Here is a 27,116-nt window from a genome sequence, read left to right as displayed (position 1 = left end):
ATTAGCATAATATTTCCGGACTCGCATCTCCTTCAGGAACGTATATTTTTCGCGATTCGCGAGCTGCATTTCATTTCATATTTACGACGACCCAGAATGTTTAGCTCGACATGCATCTGCAGATGTGTGTAACCGAATGCCTTCGTGAAGCGAATCGCTTGTGAGTTGAGAAATAATTCAACGATGGAAAAATACGTCGCGGGCGACGCAGTGTCAGGTGTCATGAATAAAAAATTAGCCGTTACCCTTTTACGATCGAGCGAGTCTGACGCCGATTCACGATGCAGCAGCCGCGTCAAACTGGTCCGAGCTCGTCGGTTGCTCGTAACAGGCTCTTTATTTTTACCCCCACATGTCCCCGATATCATAGAGAGTCCTCGTAATCGTCGCATCGCACTAAATTCGAATAAGGAAGCGTACCATATACGTTCTTTCGAAATCTATTCCTCGCGTTCGACGATCGTGACGCGATGATATCCAAATCGGGCTCGTAATTACGGCTCGCATGACACGAGTGTCCTTATTTTGGCTCGAGTATGGAGAAGAAATCGATGATTGATATTATTAGAAGTGGAGTAGAAATCGCGACGTGCTTTCTATATTTGCGCCGCGATGAGATTCATCATGTGTCATTAACCGATTAACCGCGAATCGCCATACGCGCTTACGTAAGTCGCGAGAGATGAGTCAGGAGGTGTATAATTGCCAGAAATCATCATTTTCAGCGATCATGTCGCACCGAAGCACACACTTCCAAGCAGGACATATTTAGCGTGCGAGATATAGCTGGATAATATTTCCAATTATAAGACTTGAAATTTACATACATTTCATCAAAGTAGATTTATTATTAAATATATGTAATTTTAATAAAACGCACATAAGGAAAATATTAAGTAACCTGTTTGAGAAACAGGTAAGAAATTGTGAGATAAGTCTTACATTATAGATATTTTAATGATTTTGTGAAAAGGCCGGTAAATGAAAGAAAAAAATTGTTATACATCATAAAAAATAATAATTTATTTAGCATTCAGCGCAGAAATATAAACGTACACTGCTAGTAGTTTTATCTGGTTGAATAAATGTAAATGAAAATTGCATAGCTCAAGAAATTTTGCATCACCGGGTATAGCCAAGCGCAGAACTTGGCACATACGCATGACTCTTTCATTTACATATATAAATCTTCTAAATATTATAAAATACCTATTAATATATCTTTTTTCTAGTCTGAAAACGCATCGAGGGAAAAGAACGATAAAAGTGTTTTAGATTACTCTGTTGCACGATACCGTTTTTTTTTATTCTTGTCTATATCCTATTTCTAACAAGTCTTCTAACTCCTTTTGCCAGATACATTCGAATATACAGTATATTCTTTGCAGTATATTTCTTGTTCTCTTAATTGTTACGATTCGTCGCTAGGAAAAATTTTATCGCTAATCGATATTGAATTCAATTGTCAAAACTAATTCGAAGCGCAGTTTCTTTTTGTTTAAAAACTGAATACTGTCGGTATAAATTAATTGTAAAATAATTCAGTAATTATATTAAAATTAATTAATGTTATCAACGTTTAACAAGATAATGACGTACATGTACGAAAGAGACGAGAAAGAGAAACCGTCGCGCCATATTTTAAAATTTATTGCTCTTTTCAGATAGAAGCTGCATCTCTTGCGGGATGCGAAATCTATATTTCGGTAAACCTATCTATGTGTGTCAAATAATGTTATATAAATATGCGTATGCACAATCAATATATGGGGTACTGCTCATATAGCATTTCACAGACTCAGTTACCGCGCATAATAATACTTACATTTACTGTGTACATATACTTGTATATGATAATAATACGCGTAGCAATTGTGTATATGTATATATGCGCATATAATAAGACTAAAATCTTAATAAGCATTTCCAGTATACATATATCTAACTGCGACGCGTCACTTTTGGCATCGCACAATTCAGATGCAGTCGCTTGTGTATGATAAATCATATAATACTTACAATAAGTCAACAGAATCTACTGTTACGTAATTACAGGCGCGTTACGTCTCGTTTATCGCGAAATTGCACGTTTTTTTCCAAGAGAATTGCTATATCACGTATCATACTGTATCCTACTTCCGTCGTGACACTGAATCCTTATTGCGTAAAATAGTCGGATAGGAACTTAATAAAGAAGGATTACATGCAACCGCGATATCTATTTTATACTATTACAATATTATTTTACATAAATTAAAAAAAAAGAGACGATTAATTTTATGTAAATAAATGAAATAACAATATCTGTTATTGTAAACAATATTTAATTGTTTCTCTATATTTCCCTATATTTTGCATTTCGGTTACGAAATTGCACGTTACTTCTTAAAGTTTATTTTCTAGAAATTATAATAATTAGATGATTTAAAAAGAAATAATTAATTATATAATTTGCCACATATAAATCAGTATAATCGAAGAAATTTTTGCAGCATGTACTTGTAATATATATTAAACCTAGTCAGAGGTACTGAAGAGGAAGCTGAACATAGTTTTGAGTACTTCCTGAGTCAGTCCTAAACGAACATATACGCGCAACATAAACGGTGCAACAAGTGTATTTCGCCGCTATTCTATCTATGTAAATTAGAGCGGTGGGGCACGCGCGATTTTCCCGATACGCCGTGTCGTCGAAAACTCACAAGGAAGATCTCGACAATAACAGAGCTACAAGCTGTCCTCTCAGGAATATGCATCTAAAGTATTCACAGAGCACAAATTAATGACAAAACACGGAGCTCCCAAAAGAAGAATAGATCTACGCGAGACGAATTTTTACAGCTTGCGTATGTCCTTCCAGTATATAGTAGTGGCCTTATTCTTTAATGTAAAGTAGTCTGCTCGGTTTTACCTTGAATACATTCATATTGCTTATGTAAAACGAAATCTATTTTTTTACATTTTATGGAAAGTTATTAATATTTAAGGCGAATATATTCATGTGTAATTTATACATTTCAAATAAGATATTTAAACATTTTATTAAATTTATTATCTCTTTTTAAATATTTAGCTAATTTTTCAAAGACGATTCTAAGACTAATTAAAATCTTTTTTACCAATTGTATCTAGAAGAATAATTTTATTTCAGTCTGTATACAAAGTTAAATCGAAAAGAGAAATTTTATAATATTGGGAAGTCAGGAAATTAGAGTATTTTACGGTTCACAAACCGAACAATTGTCTGGCGGAAAAAAAAACTTCTCTTCTTCCAATCGACGGAATTCGTTCACGGAATAACTAGACCGCGCTATGCAGTTTAAATCACTTGGGATCGAGAAGCGAGGGGTCTGTTTGCTGGGCGATTCACCGCGAATCCTTTCTGAACACATGGAAAATTTGGTCATTGCAAATCCACCATCGCTTTTATCAGGATGCGCGTGATCGGCTTATTGGAAGTGAATTTTGCGCGTGACGTATCTCGTTTATCAAGACACGTAGCGTATAGAGCCGAATGAATAATTCCAACGGATAAATCGAGTCTATAATACTTTAAAGTAAATCTGTTTATCATACTTGAAAATCATTTCCATTAAAATTTTATGTTAACCAAAAATATTCTTAAAGCAGAATATCATCGAAATAAAATTGTTGTGTGTGTGAAATATTTAATTTATTCTGAAAAGTATTTTCATTTTATTTATTGCATGCGATTTATTCTAAAAAAAACGTAAGAATAAAGACAGAATGAAAATAAGGGAAATAGGAAAAAATGTTAAAGTAATTTAATTTTATGGCGAGAAAGTTGCACAAAAAGAATATAAAGAAAGATAACATGTTTAACGTAAATGATTTCGTCTTCAAAATAAGATCCGAATTCAAACATACACAAGACATATGATACGCATTAACAAGCGTAAATTACTCCTTAGCAGGCATTGCATAGCATCATAAATCTATTCTTCGATTGGTGGCAAAAACCAAATCGCAGGGATTTGTATCGACACGCGATATAATTTTTTGGAGACTCGGAGCAACGGCTCATAAAAGAGACTACGTATTACCTATACAGTACAGTAAAATATGAGCTGCGGGGTTTTTGGTTTTGAAACGAAGCAATTAATACCTGAATTTTCCTCGTGACTGGTTACTGCATGTATCTGAAAAAATATAAATTTATTATTATATTATTATATTATTCAAATATATGATATGAGCTGATTTTTCGTTTAATTTGATCGGATTTCAAAATTTTAATTTGACATTCAATAAAAATTGTGAGATATTATAACGTTCAAGATTTCATAGAAAGAATTCGTGAAATATATTTGTTAAAAAATTATATAAACAATGTTTGAAAATTACAAATACTCTTATTCGGATGAATTTGATTAAACAATATCGTTTTACCGACCTGAGCAACGGCCTCCCGTCGCTGAAAGGAACTTTTTTCCGGGTCCGGCAATTTTTCCGATTTCTTGATTTCGCGAGTAAGTTCCTGGCAACCATCGGAATCCCGCGACGGCGGTATTCCGGGGGCTCGCCTCTTTTTCAATGCGTTTGCGTCGTAGTCTGTAACGATCCCTGCGGATTCATTCTCAAAAGTTCCCGGGTGGATCACAGTGAAGCCGCCCTGGAACTGAACCGACTTTTTCGCGCCAATTTTAGCGAGTGGCGCACGTCGATCTCCTATCTCATCGTCGATTACGTGCGAGCCGCTCTTTTTATACTCTTTCGTCACCTTTGATTCTCTCGCCGTTTTACAGATTGAATCGTCGGCAGAATCTTTCGGGACGTTCGTGGCGAACGTCGAAGATTGAATTTGATCAGATGACGTTTTGAGTTTATTGTTTGATTTATATATAACGCTCCTGCCTTTTGTTTCCTTTCCTCCCGTTATTACTTCCGGCTGTGAGTTCCTCGCGGCAACGGTTGGCGCTTGGCTCTTCGTAGACTTACGTTTACTTACTTTCTCTCTATCTTTAATTTTAGAATGTCTCTCGACGGTCGTCGCGTCGCCCCGAATCTCGTAATACTTAACGAAGCTCCTAACTTTACCCGGGGTTATCGTTACAACGTCGCGGGACGATTGGTCGTTACTTACGTTAACTACGGGTGTTACGGCCCTGTTATTGTCATTATTACAAGGGATTACGGAAGTAGTTTTCCTAGCTATGGCACATTTATCGTCGCTACCCATTGTATCGTCTAATAATGCTAATGTCGATCGGTTCGCGACTCTCCTCCGATCATCGTCGGCCTCGCTGACCGCAATTACTTCATCAGTCTTTTCTTTGTCGTGACTGTGAGTCTGTTTTGAAGTTACCTCCCTTTTATTTTCCTGGCTGCGCGACGCAATTGCTTCTCTGCTATCGAAAATCTTATTCATGGTTGCGGGCGCTCCGATGGGAATTCGTTTTTGAAATGTATTCGTCTGCTGCTGCTCGCACTTGGCGCTTTTTTTCTTAAGTATCGCCTTGGGGACGCGAATGTCTCGCAATTTTTTAGAATCTCGTTTAACTTCATCAGCATCTTTTATGCCTTCGAATGTTTCCTCGATTCTCGTTTTCATGCAAATCTCCTCTGATCTGATACTCGAAGTATTTTCGACGACTGTCCTTTTTATAGAATTAGCTTTCGCAGTTTTATTTTTAATGCTACTGGATTTATTCAACGTTACGTCATTATTTTTGTTCTCTATATTTTTCTCATCAGTCGCTGAATTACAAGCGCTATTTTCGACATGCCTTTTCTCGTGGTTTATTTTCGTAAATTCTTCCGTTGCAATTTTTTTAACGATATCATTATTTATACCGCTAATCTTGGAGCTTATAGAAATATCGCGAAGGTCGCTTTCAAATATTTCAAGCGATTTGGAGGGAGATGTTTTCTCCACTTTAGAAATTCCATTATCTGTCGCGATTGAGCGGGCAATATTTTTATCACCGTCTGTCTTTATCTCTGGTTTCTTATTTTCGGGACTCACTATTTTTAGCTTTATATTATTAAAGTTGCAGAGCAACTCGTTCAAAACGTCATTCTTTACGTCACAGGCGTTTTTATTCTCCGATTGCATTGATTTTACGTCAGCGCTTGAAACTTTGACAATTTTTTCTTTCATATTTTCCGAGTCTCTTTTATTCTCCGTGTCTATTTTTGTCGTTTTGTTAGAAAAATCACACAAGTGTACACTTTTTTTTGTGATATCCGATTCTCGAACCTCATTTACTGACTCATTCGGTATATTTAATTCTTCCATGCTTATAGAAGTTATTATGGGTTTAGTAGAAATTGGACAATTTATGGAGGTATCTGTCGAATCATCAGACAACATAGTCTCCAAAAAAGAATTTCGTCTAATCTTTACGGGAACGCCTTTCGCGAAAATCTCTTCCGATGGGGAAGCTTCTTCGCGATTATATTTGCAATCCGCAAAATCGCTTTTTTCTTTATTCTCTTCCGTTGACAATCCTCGAGTTTTTTCGATTTCGAACGATTCGTTTGTGAAATCATTAGTGGCATTACTCGATTTGTCATCGCGATTTAAAAAATTTGGGAGTGATTCATTAAAGAAAATCTTTTCGTTTTTAATATCGCATTCTTCTTTGATATCATCATTTCCTTTCAAAGATACATCTTCTTCCTGGTGTATATTCTCAGTTATTTTCGCCGCGCTTGTTTCTTCATTATTGCAAATTGTTTCTAAGCTTTTATTGGAAAAACGACGAACGCTTTCTACAATTTCTGAAGAAGCATCTAACATTTTACTTTGATCTGTTTGTATTTCCGCGTATTCCTCGTTTATGATAACTTCTTTCGTTATTGCAGTCGTTATATTTTTATTTCTGATTCTGAGATTTTCATTGCTGACGTGCTCGTTCCGCGATATGAAATTAGAATTCTCTTTATGAATCTTCTCGTCATTAATATCGTCATAATAGGTTTGTGGAACTGTCTTTAATCTCGTGTCAACTTTGTTTGTGTCGGTTAGCATAAAGGAATCGTTTTCTCTCGTCGCGGTATTTCCTTTCTCGGTACTCGAAGCGCATAATTTATCTCGCAAATTGTCGCCGCAATCTTTTACGTCCGCAGATTCCTCTCGGATTTCGGTCAAATTTACGAAAGAAGTGACTTGCTCGCTAGTGTTTCCATCGCCAAAAATCGGTTCACAGCTTTGCAAATTATTACACGACATATCGATTTTTACATCATCGCTGTGTTTGGAAGAAGACGCATCGATCTCGAATCGTACCTTTGTGCCTACGTGATAATTATCAGAATTCTCATAATTAGATAAATTTTCAACATTTGTCTGATTGTTTTCATTCTTGTTATTATCGTGTTGGTAATCATCGAATTTCTCTGCGAACTCGTCATTTTCGAAAGAGCCTCTCCATTCATCCAAGCACTTTTCGAATGGAAGATTTGTCGTCGTCACGCGAAAACAGATATCTTCGTCCAATATTTGCGCTTCCGACGATTTTTCCTCGAGGATTGCCGAGGATGTATTTTTATCTCTGTCCCACGTGGCGGACATTACATTTTCGAAATCATGTAGCGTGAAAAAGAGTGGCGGGTATTTGTCGAGTGTTCTTCGCTTAGGCGATGCGATGTCAGAGAAAGATAGAAATCGCGGTTTCAAAGCGGCCGACTTTGCCGGATCCAGGTCGTCGTTTGCTTTGTCGATTCTCGGCGGGATTTCTCTCGTGGATATCGTATCGTCGTCGCGCGATCGTGGGGAGTTCGTTTCGATTATGTCCGTAACGATATCGGCGTTGCAATTTTGGCGATGGAATCGCACGTTGACACTTTCGGTTTTCGAACAGCTCGCCGCGATATCGCGATGTCGATCGCGATTTTCAAATCGAGATTTGTCCCATTGACATTTTTCCGGCAGGGGTTCTTGCCGAGATCCCGCATCGTCTGTCGCTTCCATTGCATCGCTTTTCGCCATCGACGGCGCGATCGGTGCAGATTTATTCTTGCGTTTTGTTCGTCGCGGTGGCACAGGTGGATTTCCGCCATCTATCATGGGAAAAAATTTGGAATTTTAGAAATAGATCGTTTGATTTCGATAAGAGAAACGAAAGATATCTTAACTTTTAATTTATAAATTAAAATATTGAAAATTAATATATATATATTATTATAACGTTTGTTATGATTCTTACAATCATGCATAACGCAAACGAAGATATGAATATATGCTTCACGGACGAATTATTAAATCAAAACGCGAGCGCGAGAGAGTAACCACGACGTCAGGTCGTTCGAGACATACTGAGGATGATTCCTTAGCAATGACATGATAGGCGCCCTCTTCTTTCCACGCAATCAATAACAATATATATAAAGCTTTAATTTTGTAATTGCATTAAACATATAGAAATGAAGAAATATCGCATGATATTGTCAAGAAAATTATTTATTGTTTAAAATATTATAAATAGATCGGTGAAAAAACGTGCTACATTAATTTAAACTTTAGGTTTTTTTTCTTTTCAGTCACTGATTTAAGAGCCAATCATAAAAGAAAGCAATTTACTTTGTGAAATTATTGTGATATATGGAAAATATGTAAAATAAAATTTTTTTTCTTGAAGTATTCGTTCAATATTTTTTATTCAAGAATAGAAAGTGTTCTACGAAGTACTTAATCAATTCTATGCAGGGCTTCATCCGCTAAACGAATAATGGCAATTCGATTATCTGTGACGTCAACTGTTCAATACGGTCGCGTAAATTGTAACATAGAGATAATAGTCTTTTCCGAGCAAATAAAATTTGTCATGAGTTCATTCCATCAATAGTAATAATGTGAAATGTAATAAGTTGTCGAGAAGATTACATGTAAACACAAGATGTGTATGACTTATATTGCTTACCTAAATAAAAACTTGACGGCTTGTTCTACTGACGTCGAAATCTTCTATAGATAGCAACATACTGGCAGATTTTAGCGTATTATTGTCAAAATCAGTCATGTATAAGCTATTAGCATTATTATGATTCCCCATCGCGCTAGACGCGGCACTACTATAAGCACTCGAGGTGTTCTGCACCGATGCTACATCCGTGGTTTTCTGATTGATCCATTTGTTCATCATACTGGACGTTTCCGCCTCTGACGACACGTCGAATTTGATGTCTCTGAGTATTAGAAGGGTAATTTTATAATTAAAAAAAAAATTCTTATTTTTGAAAAGTAATGCAAAAATTATTTAATCCAAGAAAATTAATCACAGTCGGATTGGCAATACAAAACAGTGCATTCTAAACTCTAAAATTAATAAACTAGGTAAACTCGTTTTTGCAAAACAATCTTCATTGTCTTAGTAAATTTTTAAATCTATTAGCTTTAAAGAATACTCACTGTAAGTAACGTTTCCCCACATCAGCTTGATCCTGTTCATCTTTCGATTCCATATTCTTTCGAATAGCGGGTTGCGAAAGGACCAACTCAACCGTTTCAGACGAGCTCTGCAGCATCTTCAGAGCCTCCTCATAGCAAAGATTGAGCAGATTCTGTCCATTTATTGCTACGATCCGGTCACCTATCATGAAAAGTTTAATCAAAAGCTTTACTTTTATATATTTATAATATTTTTTTTTTCAAGTTTAATTTATATATTTATTAATTCTTATATACGTGCTTCTTTCATTTTTACTTTCTAATATTTTCTTTATTATTTGAATTATAATCTTGAATCTCTGCTTTAAAGCAGAATAAGCATTTTAATTCTCTCTTGCGAACCTTTGTTAACATTTCCGGCCATATCAGCTGATCCACCAACAGAGACCGCCTGAACATAAACGCCGCCGTTACCTTCCATCACTTGCAAACCTATGCTGCCACCGTGACCGCGTTCTAACTTGATCGTGCGCAAAACTCGTTCCTCGGCAAACGACAGCTCTTCGAAACGAGCCATTAAGGATGCCGACATTGATTCGTCCTCCGGAACTTGAAAAGTTTCGTCGTCGGTTCGTATATCGGCATCTATCAAGTAAAAGTAAACGGAGTTAAATAAAACATTTTATTTCTTATGATTCTTATATATATAATATAATTTTTGATATATATACGTATATCAAAAATATAAATATATATTTTATATATTATATTTGTGTTAGCTTTGATTGCATTTTATATACCTTATCTAATTATATTATTTAAAATTGTATTTTAATTATTTATACATGTAAAATATATTTTAATTATTTATTACATGGATAAGATATAATTAAATATAATTAATATAATTAATAATTATTGTTTAATAATATAATTAAATTATTATTTACTCAGCACGTATGCTTCTGGCATGGGTGATTCGGTGGATCGCGCCGATATCGATTGAATGGATGATTCGGTGTCGGATTTTAAAGATAGCGATTCCGTGTCGTCGGTAAGCGCGATATCTTTCTGCGCCAAGCTACTGTAGATTGCTCGTGTTCCCATTTTCACGCCCAATCGACGCGGTAAGCTGGGTGTACGAAAACCACCCGACTGTTTTGGCACGCCATAATTCGGTAAACTAGATGTCTTCATCTAGAATATAAAATATCGTATTGAAAAGATACAATCAACGTTTTGAAAATAATTTAAAATCGACAATTTTTAAACAATAAGTTCAGATATTCGAAATAATTATGAAAGAATAATTGATTTATTTATATAATTGAGACACTACCTTTTGCAATGTCTTTCTCACGTCTGATACATTCCAAACTTCATCCGGAACAGGAAACTCGTTCTTGACCGACAGACGAACTTTATTAATGGCAGCGTACAATTCTTCAGGATTGTTAGATTTATCCAGCTGATTGATGCTGTTTGACATGGTTTTCGGAAGCGAATACGTGCATTCGGTTTCAGTTTCGCTGTCTATACGAGAGGAACCGTAGAGTTTATCATCCTTTGATTTCGTTTCTAAGCTCGATTTAGGTTCCAACAAAATTTCGTTCGGAGTCGTTATGCCTCTCTCTGATTCCTCCTCTGTGTCTCGCGATTGACCTTCTGGTTCCAACCGCACATTTACTTGTGCGTAAAGAGCATCATCTTCGGACGAATAAAAGGGTTCACGACTAACGTCTTTTGTTGCCACCACATTAGTGTCCTTTTGAGGATTTTCGTTCTCCTTATTCTGATATTCCTCTAGTTGCATCGGATAATTCATTTTCTTTTGCACCTTGACGGTGTTCGCAATCGCTATTTTAGTTTTGCCATCACTGACTTTGACTTTCAATGGCGATGGCTTAGTTTCCATTGTCAGAGGTACTCCAAAATCTGGAAAACAATGAAGATTGATTTTGTTTGATTTAAAAAAAAAAGATTTTATAAAAAATGTATAGAAGGTTTAAATATTATTTACATTAATTATTTTATTTTATAGAAAGTGACAAATTTGATAAAAATAAATAATTTGAGAAATATTAGTGTGTGTGTATATATATATATATATATATATATATATATATATATATATATATATAAACTTTATTCACTTCACTTTTACAATTAGTCAAGAAGCAGGACTTGGTTTAACAATTTTCTTAACTTCATACATACATACTTGGCTTCCTCATTCACTCTCTATCTCGTATACTTATACATCTATCCTACAGTCTAATTATCTTATCTAATCACAGCCTATATTCCAGACTTTTTCAAAAAACTTTAAACTTTAACATTTCACTCCTCTAAAATATACCTAATTCTCTTCTCCTTTTTTCTTTCTCTCCATCATTTTCTTTAATTTTTCTTTCTAGAATTTCCACAATATTTTCCTTTTTTACATCATCTAAAACTTCATTTCTTATTCTCTTTATCTTATTCTCCTTCGTAATTCCTAATGAGAAATATTAGTAGTATGAACTAAAATATTAAAATTATATTTTACTTTAATTTTTTTTACATTTGTCAGCATGATTATTGAGTTTAGTTTTCTCGGATATTTATGTTTCGAAAAGATTTTCGTAAGAGAGGAAAATCAAAATTTCCTTTGCTCATGCGATAAAGTGTTATAATTTAGATTAGCTAGTTGAAACTCTTACGTAACTTTCGCAAAAGTTTAAATTCTAAGCATTTCGGTAAATTTAACCGTTATGAAAGAGCGTGTGAATGTATACATATGTACCTTTAGCAAGGCCTTGAAGCGACGTAAGCTCCGAACGAAGCCTTAGGAAGAACTGATGATGCAGGGAAGTGAGCTTGAAAGCGAAGTAACTTCTGGAAAATAGAAAGATAACACATTTATGAAACCTATAGGTTGTCACTGCAACTGGCAGTAGGTGAAAATGCATGATGCATATTCGATAGACATTTTCGCGTTCGCTGGCACTTGGTATTAATAGTATTAAATAGATGAATCGTTTAAATCGGGATGGGCTAACTTACTTTCGATGATCCATCCGTAGTTTAAACTTGCATCGTTTTCCATTCAACTTGCTGTAAACTACCAGGCAACTCTTGCTGTAACTCAATGTTTGCACGTCCCTCCACTGAAAGTGAGCCAATTCCGTTCTCTCCCTCGGCTCTCCCCCTCGTTCCAGCAGCTTCAAACCTTGTGCGTGTATCGCCAACCACACGTTGCTCTCCGCTTTCCTCTTGCCAGTCTTGTTCTTATTATTATTGCCGTTAATCCCATTGATATTATTATTATTGTTCTTATTATTGCACATCTCATCGTACAATCTCGGGCCTTTTGTCTGCTCATCCGCGTAAGGAATCATCGCCGCGTTCTCGCGAGAACTTAATCGCGGGATCCCGATGTTGCCGTAAGCAGGACAAGTTTCCTGCTCTTCAGATTTCTTCTGGTGATAAGCGTTTTCCGCGCCGTCGAGCGACGACACGACGTCGCGGTTTTCGGGCACGGTCCTCTTCCCTTTTCTTTGCTGTGCCATTAGTTTCTCGAGCTCCTTCGAGTCCACCGTGGCGATGTAGTAGTGAGAGCCGTAATCCGGCAGGGACTGTGCGTGAGTTATGAACATCTCCTCGGCTTTGTTCGAGTCTAAGCCACGGCGGTCGCGGTGAGCGCGGTGTAGCTGCGCCCGAAGTGTATCGGCGTCGACGCAGGGCTGCGATTGATGCCGGTCTGCGCTCAATATCAAGGACTCGGGCACGTAATGCTCGAGGAGGAAATAATGTCCACAGCCATGCTCCTGTGGAAAATAATTCCGATAAAGCAGAGATATTGTTTGCAAATTTTATTAAAATTGTCGTCTATCGCCCACGAGTCGACACAACTTTCTAATATTATTTCCTCAGATAAAGCATCTGGGATACTTTAAAATCTATCAACAGTTGAATTTTTTTTTTGTACAATAGTGGAATTTATCAAAAATTAGAAAATCCTTTTTTATCAATCTTAAATTTAGGAATTTCTCAATGTTGAAATCATTATAAGATTTCTTAGAATTTATTGTTATTATATTATTATTATTACATGCACAGATTTTTCTTGATGGAACATCCAAGATCTTATAAAGTAGAAATTGCCTTAATTTGTAAGAAACTTCGCCAAGTCATAAATATATTCAATAGGATAATGCAGCTTCTCTAATTTCATTTAATCCCTATTATTTAGAGCTAAACTATCGTTCACGAACATATCACACTGTTCCGTATCGTTGACGGTAATTTCATCTCAAGAATAGCGTGTATCGCATAATCCTTGTTAACTCACGTTGACGTTGTAGTTTCCGAATTCGGCTTGAAGTGCAAGACCTGTCAGATTGATTAATTCGGAATAGGGGCAGACCAGCTGCTGCTCCAATATACATCGTCTTATTTGTAGATATAGTAGATGCTTCGATATCCAGCTTCTGTGAAAGCGATTCGATCAGTTATTTGTAATCGAGATGGAGTAATGTTGTTATTAAAGCTTATTTTCGAGAACGAACCTAATGCCGCGAAGGGATGGTAGGAAGAATCGAAGCCGCAGGTACAGCATGAAACTGGTCGGTAGACCCAGGAGACTTTTGCTCTTGCCGCTACTTAACCATCCCGGTGGTGCAACTTTATTTAATTTCGTGTCGGGTGGTAACATCGCGAAATCCCCGGCCAATAATACGGCCAGACCCAGAGTGAAATTCTCATCTAGACTCTCCGCTTGGACAATAGCCTGAAAAGATATGCATATAACGTGTAAAGTAATATTAATATACACACGAGGTTAACTGATGGCAGATTTACGTTAATTAATGCAGATAAAATATGTTACAGCCACATTGTGTAGTTTAATTTCTTAACATAAATATGACATTTATTTACGTAAATATCCAACATAATAATTTCTGTTAAAATCGATATGCAAATTTATATGGACATTATACTATTTGACATTTTTTAATTCTTATTAGTATTTATATTTTACTTGATATTTATCGTACATTTAATTTATGCAATAAAAGCACAAAATATGCGAAATGAAAAGCTGAGATAATGTTCATAAACTCTAGGATTCCTCGTGGAATTATGATGTGAGACAGGCAATTAAATGCAGAGAGCGGTTGCATTTAATTGTTCTAAAAGTTTATTGTAGCTGTCTACTTTAGCTAAAGTCAAACGGAAGAACGTATACACATAATATATAATGAAAATCAGACTTGGATTTTAATAAGATTAATTAGAATAAGATTTGAATAGAATTAATTAAATTTAGAATAGAATTTAAATAGGATTAATTCAATATAAATAAAATAGAATTTGAATTAGAATATAATTATATTGAGATATCTTGAAGTCAGCGTGGGTCAAAAAAGAATCGAAGAAGAAGAATCATATACTTGTGGCAAAATAAATATTGCAATATACAAAGGATCTGATATGTCCAATATATAAAAAAGTCGATTTAAAACTTCATTAAATACATATAAAAGAAGTTACAATTAGTTAGCGATTTTCTGACGCGCGATACCTATTTTCATCGCAGAGATAATTTTCTATTGACGCGAATTTGCAAGAGTAACCTAATTTGAAAGTTCGCATTGAGTTCTCACTCTCGAGCGTCCCATAAATCGACCACTAAAAACTGCACGCCAAAATACTCCAGTCACGTTCGAAAGCTTGAATTAAGTGGTAGGTATACAAGAAGAAAGAAAAGAGTGAATTTAAGACAGACGCTTGCCTTTCTGAAGTATCGAACTCCAAATGGTATTAAATTAATTCGCTCTATCGTGCCTTCTACTTTAATATCTTCACTAACAAAGGTTTCTACAAGCATTTTATACCTTCCTTTACAATTTTACAGATCGTTACTTTTAGTCTTCTAATCATACATGAGTGAATAAATTTTTATTTTTAATTATAACGATTTTATTTTAATTTATTGATATATAATTTAATTAATATACTGATACAAAAATAATCTTTGGTAATTCCTGCGATTCTTTCATTGTATTACATTAGTATTATAAGTAAACGTTTATATTGTTGGACTTAAGTATTGGAAAGAATAGATTTTTTTGAAACAAGAAGGAATCGCGATATATAATCATTGTTGAGATCACATAACTCGTGGTTTATGGATGTATCGTATATAATGATTAGGCTTGGCGGCTCGCCAGAACTTCTCGCAAGTTCACGCCGGAATTTGTGGTCTCGTAAACAATCGGCCATGTCTTGGCTTTCGCGGCCCAAGCGTGGTTTTGAGAGGCCACTACTACGCGAGTATTACGATCGAATCAGTTTCTTTCGAGAACTAACGGATGAAACATTTTTAAAGGATTTCTGTCACGCAGAGATAGAGTATATTTTTTCATACGCGCAGTAAATAAAAGCATATAATTTCTTCGCGAAGGAATCTCCAGACATCATATATCTCACTTACAGATGATATAATTTATTAGCGTCGAAAGGAATCGTTTCAGTGGAAATTTTTACGAAGTGGAAAAGTTTCACGTGGATAGAATAATGCATTTAAAGAGAAAATCGAAGAGAATGATTACTTGTAATACTTTAATTAATTTTGTTACTTTATTGAAAATGTTTATTACATTGATAAATTGATTGGAATGTATATTAAAATATTTCTTTATTATCTTCAAAATAACATGTTATGTATCAATTTTGCAACGCGAAAATAATAATTATTAGTGACATGATACATATGCATATACTGATTTGCAAATAAACGAATGCATTGCGAATACTTATCAATGAAATATTAATCTTATTACAAATGAAAAATAATAATTAAATATATGTTTGATTTTATTCTTAGATTTTTTATAATCTTTTTTTTATCATTTATTATTGACATTTCTATTAATTATATTACGGTATTATCAAATTCAATATTAATACTGATCATATGACAAAATGCTTCTTTTGATAGAATGACTTTAATTCATTAAGATGTAATTGGTCGATGAATTGAAGCTCTTATCGGTGACGGACACTCTCTGCAGCGAATCTTCGATAGCTTGCAGTTTTGATTCAATTTTAATCAATCTTCTTAAGAATGTGATATGCGACACAGTCGATCTTTAAATTTAAGGGAATATTTTCTGCTTAGAGAAATTTTGAATTAAAAATCTTTATGGAAACATATCATCTCATCAATTTCGATGTATTAAAAATTATTTTTTTATTTTATTATTTTATTTTATTTTTTTGTTTATTTTTAAATGCCTTATTTCTGTCAAGGATTCATCTGTCAGGAATCATTTAATAATTATCGAAAAAAAATGAAATATTTGGAAATAATTGGATTCATTTTGAAAGCTTACCTGGAATAAATCTCCAGCGGTGACTTTTTGAGGATCGCAGGTTACCTCCACGCGTTGTCCTGTCAGCATTATTACGACTATCCGGCCAGAACTGCCCGCCTACATCAAACGCGTTATTAATTTATTATTATTGCATTATTTTGATCTTTTACTTTATCTCTTTTCAGTGCAGTTTTATATGTTGATATATAGATACATTTATTTTTATTTGCTATAGTTATATTTCGTATAGTTATATTTATTATATTTTCTTATAGTTTATTATATTTTCCTGTAGTTATATTTATTTCCTTCATTATTTATAAAAGAAATATCAAAATTTATGGCATAAAATTATTAACTTTGAAAATTACTTTGGATGACAGATTTTTATCTAATTATTCATCTTAATATTAATGTTTATTCACTTTATATAAATTTATTTTATTATATAAATTTTATTTTTGGAATAAAAAATGCAACAATTTTAAATATATATTTTGAAATGTACGTATTAATCAACGTTGTCATGTATAAAGTTACGTATACAGGAAGGACCAAACGTGATCCGGTATGGTCTAGTGGCTAGGATACCTGGCTTTCACCCAGGAGGCTCGGGTTCGATTCCCGGTACCGGAATCCTTTTTAGACTTAGCTTTACCGGTATATAACTTTAAGTATACGCTTAAAAGCACAGGTTATCGTAATCCGGTATGGTCTAGTGGCTAGGATACCTGGCTTTCACCCAGGAGGCTCGGGTTCGATTCCCGGTACCGGAAATTTTTTTTTTCTGTTTTAAATTTAATAAAAATGAAGAAGCTTATTGTTAGACATATTGCAAAAATATTATAATAAAACTGGAAAAGAAATAAATTTAAAAGAAATAAATTTTTAAAATGTTTGTTATTTTTTTCCATGTATAATATAGTAAAAATTAATTACAATAATAAATTAAGATACATATAATTTGCTAAATTTTTTTAAATATATATTTCAAGAATTTGAATAATGTTGTATCTTGTTAATGAAAATGTTATTTCTATTTATGAAAATGATATTTCTCTTTTGATGTTTTCTTTCATAATTTAATATTTTTAATATTTATTTATTTTAATATTTTGTTGAAAATTAATATATATTGTTACTATATAGATATAAATAATATATTATTATTAAGTTCAAGTTGATCTCTACCAGCAACATGTTCATATTGGAACTTTAGCCTCCTGATACTCGATCCGGTATGGTCTAGTGGCTAGGATACCTGGCTTTCACCCAGGAGGCTCGGGTTCGATTCCCGGTACCGGAATTTTTTTTTGTCGCCATAAATATTTTTATATATGTGCATTATATATTAATAATTTATATATTAATAATTTTTTTTATAATGTATTAGTTAACTTTTGCATCAATATTTATGAATTATCAAATTAATGTTTTTGTATGCACTCTAAAATTTAATATATAAAAAAATATACATGTCTAAATCAAATAATGATTTGTCATTTATAAATTTTTTATATGTTTATATTCATTGAAATTTAATTCTTTTATCGAAATTTAGTTTTTTATTATATATAAATCTTTGTTTCTCTGAATAATTTAAATATTAAATCATTGTACATATTAATTATTAAAGAGATATTTATTTCAAAAATATGTAATGTACTTTTAATATTTTTTTAAAGAACAAGTACTATTATTTTTGATTTTTACATGTCATCATCGTTTGTATTACAGTTAATATCACCTCCGGTATGGTCTAGTGGCTAGGATACCTGGCTCTCACCCAGGAGGCTCGGGTTCGATTCCCGGTACCGGAAAATCTTTTGCAAATTTATATTTTTGTGGATATTTGTAAATATGTTTTGTTTTTTAATTCTCTTTCTTCATTAAATATTGATATAAATTTATATAATATTTATATATTTAATGAAATGAATGCACAAAATTAGATAAAGGTGATGAGATGTGATATGGACATGGATACAACATCCGGTATGGTCTAGTGGCTAGGATACCTGGCTCTCACCCAGGAGGCTCGGGTTCGATTCCCGGTACCGGAAATTATTTTTGTTTACAGTTTTCATGTGAATTTTTTTTACAAAATACTATTTATAAAAAAATTGCTCGATTAATTATTTCTTTTTTATAAACGATTTCTTTTGAAAATAACAGTATGATTATATGAGCAGTCATGCGTGAAATTTTGAACATTTTTACTACAAATGTTTTATATAATCGTTTATATAATTTTGATAATTTTAAATAAATAAAAAATTAAAAATAAAAGCTAAAAATGTGTGTATCAACAAGTGAAAGTTCTAAATCATCTAACATTTTATTTCTAATTATTTGCTTTTATCTTCATACCTTAACTTGACCCACGCTGAGTGTTTTCGGAGGCTGATTGGCACGAACGACAAATTCAGGACCTACACATTGTGCTTTATTGAAACATCTCATGGGTCCACCAACCGTTCTATATAGGCGCGATGGAGCCCTTTGCACTGCTCTTCCTCGCCGAGCTCTTGGCCCATTTTTCACCATAATTCTGAAACAATATTTTCACACAATTTTCTCAAATTATTAACAGATAAACTGTTTTTATTATAAAAACGTAGAAGTTAAGAAAAACGTAGTAAAGTGTGTATAAAGCTGGTTAAAGAGATTGAACTCGCGGTTTGTTTTTTCGATTAGATTAGATTATTAGTATGGATTGAGTCCAGTAGAATTTTTCATTCGGCATAACAGATGTCCGTGATATACTTAATTATACAGCGGACCGAAACGCTTATAGCAAAATTTCGCAGAGACGTGGAACGCGATATGCTATATGCAGCGATGTTAACTCTCGTGCCGAGTTTAATTAAAGTTTAACTAGGGTAGACTCCGGATGCTTTTTTAGAGCAGTCATCGCTAAGTGCTTTCTTGTTTCGTCTCTCTTTCTTTACCTGTTCTCTCTTCTCTCCATCTTTTACCGTTCGTATTAATTTGGCATGAGAAGAATGAGACGTCACAGATATGATAAAGAGAGTCACGGATTCTCCCGAGGCCGAATCAATTTTTACGATATGCATTAAGGATATAATACCCATTAGAGAAAGTAATAAAGATCCATGGAAGACATAAAAAGAGTGCAAAAGAATACATTTGCATTCGTTTGTATTTTTAAAAGATGAGCAGATTGGATTAAAACTAAAATTTTTTACAAGGCAATATAAGTTATTACTAATAGAGAAGTTATTACTAATTTTAAAAATTAAATGTAATTTGAAAACAGTTTAATATTTGTTAAAAGATACATTTATTATTAAAAATCAATTTTTAAAAGTTGAATAGTTTTTATAGAAAGAATTTTTTTAAAGCTGTTTAAATTTTACTTTGAAGTATTTCGAGCAGCAAGAAGCAACATTTATATTTTACGGATATTTCCGGGATTGAATTCCAATGAAAATGATTATTTTATGTCGGATTTACCGGCTTTTGAGTCACAAAGGCAATTTTAATTTAACTATTGATTACAATTTAATTTCTAGATATAACAACAATTGGTATCAATTTACCGGTTAACTATCTACTTTTTTCTTCTATTTTTGCTCGACTAAATGTCATCGTAAAATCTAGTGCTTCGCAATTTTCGCGAAGGTCAAAGGTTCGCCGTCACGCGCCACGTTTCGACCTTTCCACGGTTAACGTGGAGGCGGAATAGGCGACCAGCACGCATTAGCTTGCAACTGGCTGCATCATCCAGTTGATTTCACGCAGTCCGGACATATTCTGTGCGCTTCGAAACCACCGATAGTTGCGTTAGAGAAGGGCCGATGTTTCTCTGCGAGAGCGAACCCGGTTCGCTCGAAAGCATTTATTAACACGAACATATGACTGAGAGGCAAAACTTAATAATGCGGGTCGTACGCGAACATCTCAGAACTGTTTAACGTTCCCCTTGTGCTCTAATTTAATACCTACTCTCGTCGCAAGATTGATGAAATTCCAGCAGGGAAAGTATGAAAATTTTGGGAGAAATAAATATAAATTTTCAGATTCTTCGATTAGTAACTTAACATTACACAATATTGCGAATTCGCTTGCTTTCCTCGATACTGCTATGCATAGGAGTGTTGCTTTAAGAGAGCTTTGAAATTTCGAGAGCTGACTTCTCTACTTTTTTATTTAGAGAAATACTGTTTGACTAAATAAAAGGGAAATTTAATTAAGAGAAGGAAGTAATACTAAGAAACGCTTTTTTATTTTTTTATTTTCTCCTCGTTTCGAACGAAATTGATTATTGATTGAAATTGTATTCGAATAGAAAATTAACGACTTGTAACGATCAGGAAGTAGTACAAATTACTACGGAAATGCACATTTTCTTATAAAGCAATAACGATGCAATTCATTACTTCAGTCTCTGAAAGATAATTTATTTTGTTCTTTCTTTTATCCTGATTTAGAGTCATTTAATAAATTATAATAGATTTACGCGCAAATAATTGATTACGTAAATATAAGATAATTGATAACGTAAATAAACAAATAGAAAAAATTACCTGGGAGGTTTTGCCGGCGGTTCTGTCTGGCTGTTACACTCTGAGTCGGAGAAAGCGGCTCTTCTTAGGGTGGTGATAATTCGAGGTGGTTTCGGGGGTCCTTGAATTCTCCTGAGCCTCGTGGAAGACACATTTTGTTGTCGAATCATTTGTTCTTCCTTTTGCGCGACGCATCGAGATTCAGTGATCGCGACGCTTGGTTGCGACAATCGTTTGAAATCATCGTCAACTTGCGTTCTATTAGGAAGCTGCGGATTCGAATGTTGCCTTTGTAGGGCCATTTTTCTGGTAGATGTGCAATCATAAATATCCTCGTGAAGGCGTTCGTTTGGTTGCGAGATTATGTCAGGCTGAGAGCGACCGGTGTTTGAAGGATGCCTGTTAATTTTTACATTTCGAAATGAAAAAAAAACATTGTATAGAATAAATTAAAGATAAATAAATAATTCATTTGATTTCTTTTCATTATCAGTGAAATTATGTTTTAGAAATAAAAATTTTATCAATATGTAATTACATAATATATTATAGTTATTTATTACTTAAACTAAAATAAAATAAAAATTTACTTATTTTATTTACTTTTAACATATGAAATGATATTAATTAGGATAGATATTTGAATTTGATTTTAAAATTGTAGATATTTTTTTTTTGATATTAAGTATTAATTTCTGTACGAATATATTTTTTAATACATCTTTGATCTAAAAATTTACAATGAAGAGAAAATTATAAATTATATAACAAATCAAATTATATATATATATATATATATATATATATATACATGATTAATTTCTTGTTTAAAAATGGGCAAGCAGGCATGATGTCTGTACCTGTTTATCGATGATCCATCGTGAATATCGTCGCCACGACGGATCGCTTTCGCCATTAATCCGTTGACCCGCACATCCTGGGAGCTCAGGAAGGGCTTAACCGGCAGGGCATATATTGGGTCGTTGTAAATATTTTTGTCAGGATTACTCTCGACTGTCGCGTTGGTTGTCGTCGGTAGATTGCCGCTGCTTCTGGTGTGCTGAGGCAGTGTGTAAACCGGCTGTGAATACGTTCTCGAGTGATGATGAATCCGACGTTGATGATGAGTCGTCGCCGGTCCTATCGATCGACTACCGCTTTGAATATCCACTTGTGATTGAAACTGCGTTCTGCAGACATTCATAGTGGTAACTTCTCCATACTGTTGCTGCGAGCCGCATAAGCTTGATAGATTAGGATGCGACAAGGAATTGCGCGATTGCGCCCTGAAATTCGCTCCCTTCGTATAATGGTGATGATGATTGTGACGATGATCCTGCGAGTACTGGGTATAATTTTGCTGCTGTTGAAGCGAGCGAAATTGGTTGACCGGAAATTGAACGTGATCTTGTTGTTGTTGCTGCTGCCGCTGTTGAATAGTCAGCTGATCTGATAAATGTCCGACACGAAGCTGATGTTGAAAAGATGACAGTTGGACGTGGTCCTGCTGCCGTTGCGGATGATAATGGCCGTAGATTTTCTCATGAGTCGATGGATCGATGATGTTTCGTGAAGGACACAAAACATTCATCTGATAGTAAGCTGCTCGCTTTCGCGCGGCATATTGCGGTGATCTTACAACTTCTCGATACATCTCCATCACTATATGCGTAAAAGGTCTTGCTTGTAGACGCGTCCGGCAATATTCGGATATTACCTGCGAAATAGAAAGCATGATATGTTGTTCATTCACACATATGAATATTTTGACGAATTTTATTATATTTTATTATATTTAATATCTGATACGGAAACAAAGTTTTTTCCCGTCATCACATATACAATAATTAATATAATAAACTATAACTGTTTTATAATATTATGTAATTAGAGGAATGCATTCAAAAACACAAAAGTATGATATTTTTATACCAATAATTAAAATGAGAAATATTAGTACTATTTTGCAACTTTTTACATATCTATATGTTTATCTGATATAGATATATATAATATGTCAGTTAAATGTTCAAGTTCATAGTAATCATCGCGGACATAATACGATTTATCGTGCTACCTAGCGAACCGATTATCTAGTTTTGAAACTCGCATTGTGCAGTAGACGAATTATTAGTTTGAAGGAACAACAATAGCTTTAATCGAAATTCTATAGACCCAGCGAGCTGAGATCCACAGGAGGAAATTTATTAATTACTTATTATCGCTTTATTGTATTCTCAGTGATGATAATCAACACTTTTATACGCTTTTGATTAAGATTCTTAAGAAACAATAATAAAAAAATATTCTTTCGCGCGCGGAAATTTTATATTAATTGTTGAGAAAAATATAAAGAATAATGTATATGAAGGATTAATCAAAATGTCACTTTTTTATTCATCGTGATATTATTGCTCATAACTTAAATAATTAATTTTAATTGGTTCAATATACATGTAGTTTCGTTTCACATGTAATTCGCTTTGTCTTCAAAATGTTGGACAATTTCACGAATCTTTTTTTCAGTTTTTATATCATCATTTTTATAATAGATAAAAATTAAGATTCTCTTTTAAATTAATAAAAAAAATAAGTTTTGCAAATTATTTAATTAATAAGAAATCAATTCCAGTCACGTTGCGGCGTCGAATAATGTATATGAAGAATTAATTAAAATGTCGCTTTTTTATTTATCGTGATATTATTGCTCGTAACTTAAACAATTAATTTTAATTGGTCCAATATACATGTAGTTTCGTAATTCGCTATTGTCTCCAAAATGTTAAATAATTTCACGAATCTTCTTTTCTGTTTTTTATCATCATTTTCATAATAGATAAAACGATTCTCTTTTATAATAAATTACTAAAAAAATAATTTCTGCAAATGATTTAATTAAAATAAATAAAAAATCTATTTCAGTCATGTCGCGGCGTTGAATAATATAATGATGAAGTTTCAAGTAAAACATATAATTCAAGCGAGTATTGTGTGAGATAACGTTAAATCAATCAGAGAACTTAATACAAAAGTACTCCGAAGCTCCGAGTACAATAAGATCGAAATGCAGCGTTTTATTCTTCTCTGATGGAAATTTCTCGACATGTCAAGGTAACGAACAGAGAGACACAGCGCGACATTGATTCGCCGTTCCATTACATTCCATTCCCGATTCAGAAGTAAGCGGGATGTAAGGCAAGAGCAATACAGTCGCGTAAACTATTATTCTTAACAAATAACACGGCAGATGGTGCACCGGTGGCTATCAGTTTGTTCCCGGGAGCTGCATAAACCGACTGGGAAGTCTGTGCGAAGTCTCCATCGGGGGACTGCTTTATCCGTGCGGATATAGATACGGCCAAGGCAAAGTAGGTACTCGGAGCGGGGGATAATTTATTGGTCGCCGAGGAATCCTCGATAGAAATTGCGGTTCCGTATTACGCCGCATGCCGCGTGCCCTCGCCCTTCCCCTCCTGCTCACCAGCGAGATTTCATCAATTTTGGGAGTTATCGGGGTTAAGGATGCAGAATTATCGCTGCCCGAGACGCGACACGACTTATAGCCCGCTTCGTTCGTCGCGATAACGCCGTTTTTGAGATTGCCCGCCGTTAATCATCGGGCTCGGCGAAATTATCGTAGCTATATGGATGCACATGCCATTCCTATGCAATTTCATCGCCGTCCGGGACCGTTGCTCGTCGTGCCTCGTCCGGCCGCGCTAAATCCCCTGAAAAGCCCCGGAATCGCGCGCGAACCGGTCCGCGAATTTATTCCTCGTAATGTCGCGGCACTTCCGCGCCTAATGACGTCCTGCGGCTGCATAAAGTAATCTCCCGAGAGCGAGATTTGGACCCGCGACTTAGCTCGCGCAGATTTATCGCTCCGCCGCGCTTAAATTGCAAAGGCGTTTTAATCTTTATTCTTGTCTCTCGTATAATCACCATGCTATTATTTATTCAGGCTATTGTCAGATTTGCGTTTACGTATTTATAGAGATTTTTCGATCGATATTTTCAAGTCGAAAATCGAACATTATCACGATTTTTTCTCACGATTCTTCTCCTTTACACATTATCTCGTTCGCAAATGTAAGTTCGAAAATGTAAGTCATCCGGGTGGAGAGAGAAAAATCGATTTCATCCTAAATCTTCGCACGTCCTAAGACTAAGATTGGCTGATAAATTTCGGAAGCGTCGCATTATTCGCGTGCTCCGCATCCGTGTGAAAACGCGACGTGCTGCAAACATCGTAACGCACGACCGCATTCTCTATCACGCAATCTGTTTGTCCTAATATTTACACGCGAGAGAAGTCTGTATTATACGCGTATTTCTCATATATCCAATCTGTTTGCTGTTTTGATGAAAATCATTTAATCGTACGCGGAGGCGTTGTAAATCGATTAAATTCATCTTGCCACTTGTATCCCTTGCAAATGCCACGATATCCGATAAACAGATAGAAAATCGCTCGTGTATGTTACATATTAAACTCTTGTGATGTGCGTAACGAAATTGTGATATTGCAAATTGTCACGTTGATATCGCACCTGGAAAATAACGTAACGATTTAATTTTAGTACGTAAATAAGATAGAGAGAGAGAGGAGCCAGAGCTTTAATTAATATTAATCTCATGTTGTTTATTGCACGAGTAGATGTGGATAATCAAAAATTAATTAAATGCGATTTAATATCGATCGAATTTTAAACATTTTATACACTTATACATTTAAACATTTTATACATTTAAATATTTTATTTACCTTATAAATTATAAATTTATAACATTTATTTGCTTATAAATTATAAGCAATTATATAAAATATATATGCAATGCTAGAAACTATTGAGATTAAATTAATATCGTAAAATCAAATATTTAATATTTTGTTATATAAATATGTCACGCATCGAATATGCGATTGATCTCTAATTTTACAATCAAATATTACATTTGTACAACAATGTAAAGTATTTTTCATCATTTATGTTATTTTTATTATTTTTTTATGTAGCACCCTTCAAACATCCTTTACCGCAACTCATCGAGCAATTATTTGTGGTTACCGGTTGTCGAAGGCAGTCCGAATATTGACTCAATTGATTTTCAATTCGTATTCAAATCAATATATGTATACGTATATATTATAGAGAGAAAAATAATAATATATAGAATGTCTCGTGCACATTCCATTCTTTATTTTCTCGGCAATTTATTTACTTTTTAATGAAAATTACTCTTTCTTAGAAAGAAAAGGAAAAAATGCAATTTCATTAGACGTAATTACACAACTTTTTAATCATCGACATTGAATATCTTGATAAATAAAAAGTTAATATTTCGTTAAAGCAAAGTTCCTCAAATCATTTAAAAATCTTAAACTTTAGCAATGGTTGGATCTTTACATATTAGATTCATGTTTATTTTGATTTTTTATTTTAATGTTATATATGAAAGAATATAATTAAGCTGCAGTGATTTTATTAAACCCTTCGTATAATTAATTAAATTTCATTATGTGTGCTTGAATCAAATGTTAAATATTGTTTCTCTCGTTCATACTCAATCTTCGAATTTCACTTGAAGGTAAGTACATCGCGTTGTATGTTTCGGTATCTCTTGTTATGCAAATCATCGACACCTGCCTCGAGTGTTGTCTCGTCGCACAAATGTCGCGCAGCATGCTCGCCTTCTCCGTGATGGGTAATTCAATTAAAGCAAGCTTCTATGCAGACCGATGGTGGATACCCAAGGGTCATATGGTGTCGTGGCTATTAAGTCTACGTGGTTTATCGATTAATCTCCTATGGAGATATTATTGAAGACATAATTCACGTGCGCGCACAGTGTTTGAATGAAATTATTTTGAAA

At 34.1% G+C, this 27,116-nt stretch overlaps 1 protein-coding gene and 5 non-coding genes across 8 annotated transcripts in view; 5 read left to right on the top strand and 1 right to left on the bottom strand.

Annotated features, from left to right (window-relative positions):
• Nucleotides 1–7,888: 7,888 nt before the first annotated feature.
• Nucleotides 7,889–27,116, bottom strand: part of LOC105248481 — a 77,129-nt gene continuing 57,901 nt past the window's right edge. For all 3 annotated transcript variants that reach the window (XM_025415125.1, XM_025415123.1, XM_025415124.1), the window contains 14 exons: nt 22,103–22,959; nt 21,264–21,641; nt 19,084–19,264; nt 16,732–16,830; nt 13,903–14,123; nt 13,686–13,824; nt 12,398–13,161; nt 12,138–12,229; nt 10,692–11,287; nt 10,303–10,549; nt 9,755–9,997; nt 9,374–9,554; nt 8,886–9,150; nt 7,889–8,025 (listed from right to left, as the gene is read on the bottom strand). In XM_025415125.1, the coding sequence (XP_025270910.1) occupies nt 8,886–9,150; nt 9,374–9,554; nt 9,755–9,997; nt 10,303–10,549; nt 10,692–11,287; nt 12,138–12,229; nt 12,398–13,161; nt 13,686–13,824; nt 13,903–14,123; nt 16,732–16,830; nt 19,084–19,264; nt 21,264–21,641; nt 22,103–22,959 (4,263 nt within the window). In that variant the 3' untranslated portion in view covers nt 7,889–8,025. The remainder of the gene's footprint in view (nt 8,026–8,885; nt 9,151–9,373; nt 9,555–9,754; nt 9,998–10,302; nt 10,550–10,691; nt 11,288–12,137; nt 12,230–12,397; nt 13,162–13,685; nt 13,825–13,902; nt 14,124–16,731; nt 16,831–19,083; nt 19,265–21,263; nt 21,642–22,102; nt 22,960–27,116) is intronic.
• On the top strand, nt 17,278–17,349 carry Trnae-uuc. Its single transcript has one exon. It is a non-coding gene; the product is annotated as a tRNA-Glu (tRNA).
• Nucleotides 17,418–17,489, top strand: Trnae-uuc. The gene has a single exon. It is a non-coding gene; the product is annotated as a tRNA-Glu (tRNA).
• Trnae-uuc lies at nt 17,948–18,019 on the top strand. The gene has a single exon. It is a non-coding gene; the product is annotated as a tRNA-Glu (tRNA).
• Trnae-cuc lies at nt 18,462–18,533 on the top strand. Its single transcript has one exon. It is a non-coding gene; the product is annotated as a tRNA-Glu (tRNA).
• Trnae-cuc lies at nt 18,705–18,776 on the top strand. Its single transcript has one exon. It is a non-coding gene; the product is annotated as a tRNA-Glu (tRNA).

The sequence above is a fragment of the Camponotus floridanus genome, unplaced genomic scaffold (genome assembly GCF_003227725.1).
Source record: "Camponotus floridanus strain SB8 unplaced genomic scaffold, Cflo_v7.5 scaffold98, whole genome shotgun sequence".
Classification (NCBI taxonomy): domain Eukaryota; kingdom Metazoa; phylum Arthropoda; class Insecta; order Hymenoptera; family Formicidae; genus Camponotus; species Camponotus floridanus.
Note: the sequence above shows the minus strand (reverse complement) of the source record. Positions and strands in the feature narration are given on the sequence as shown.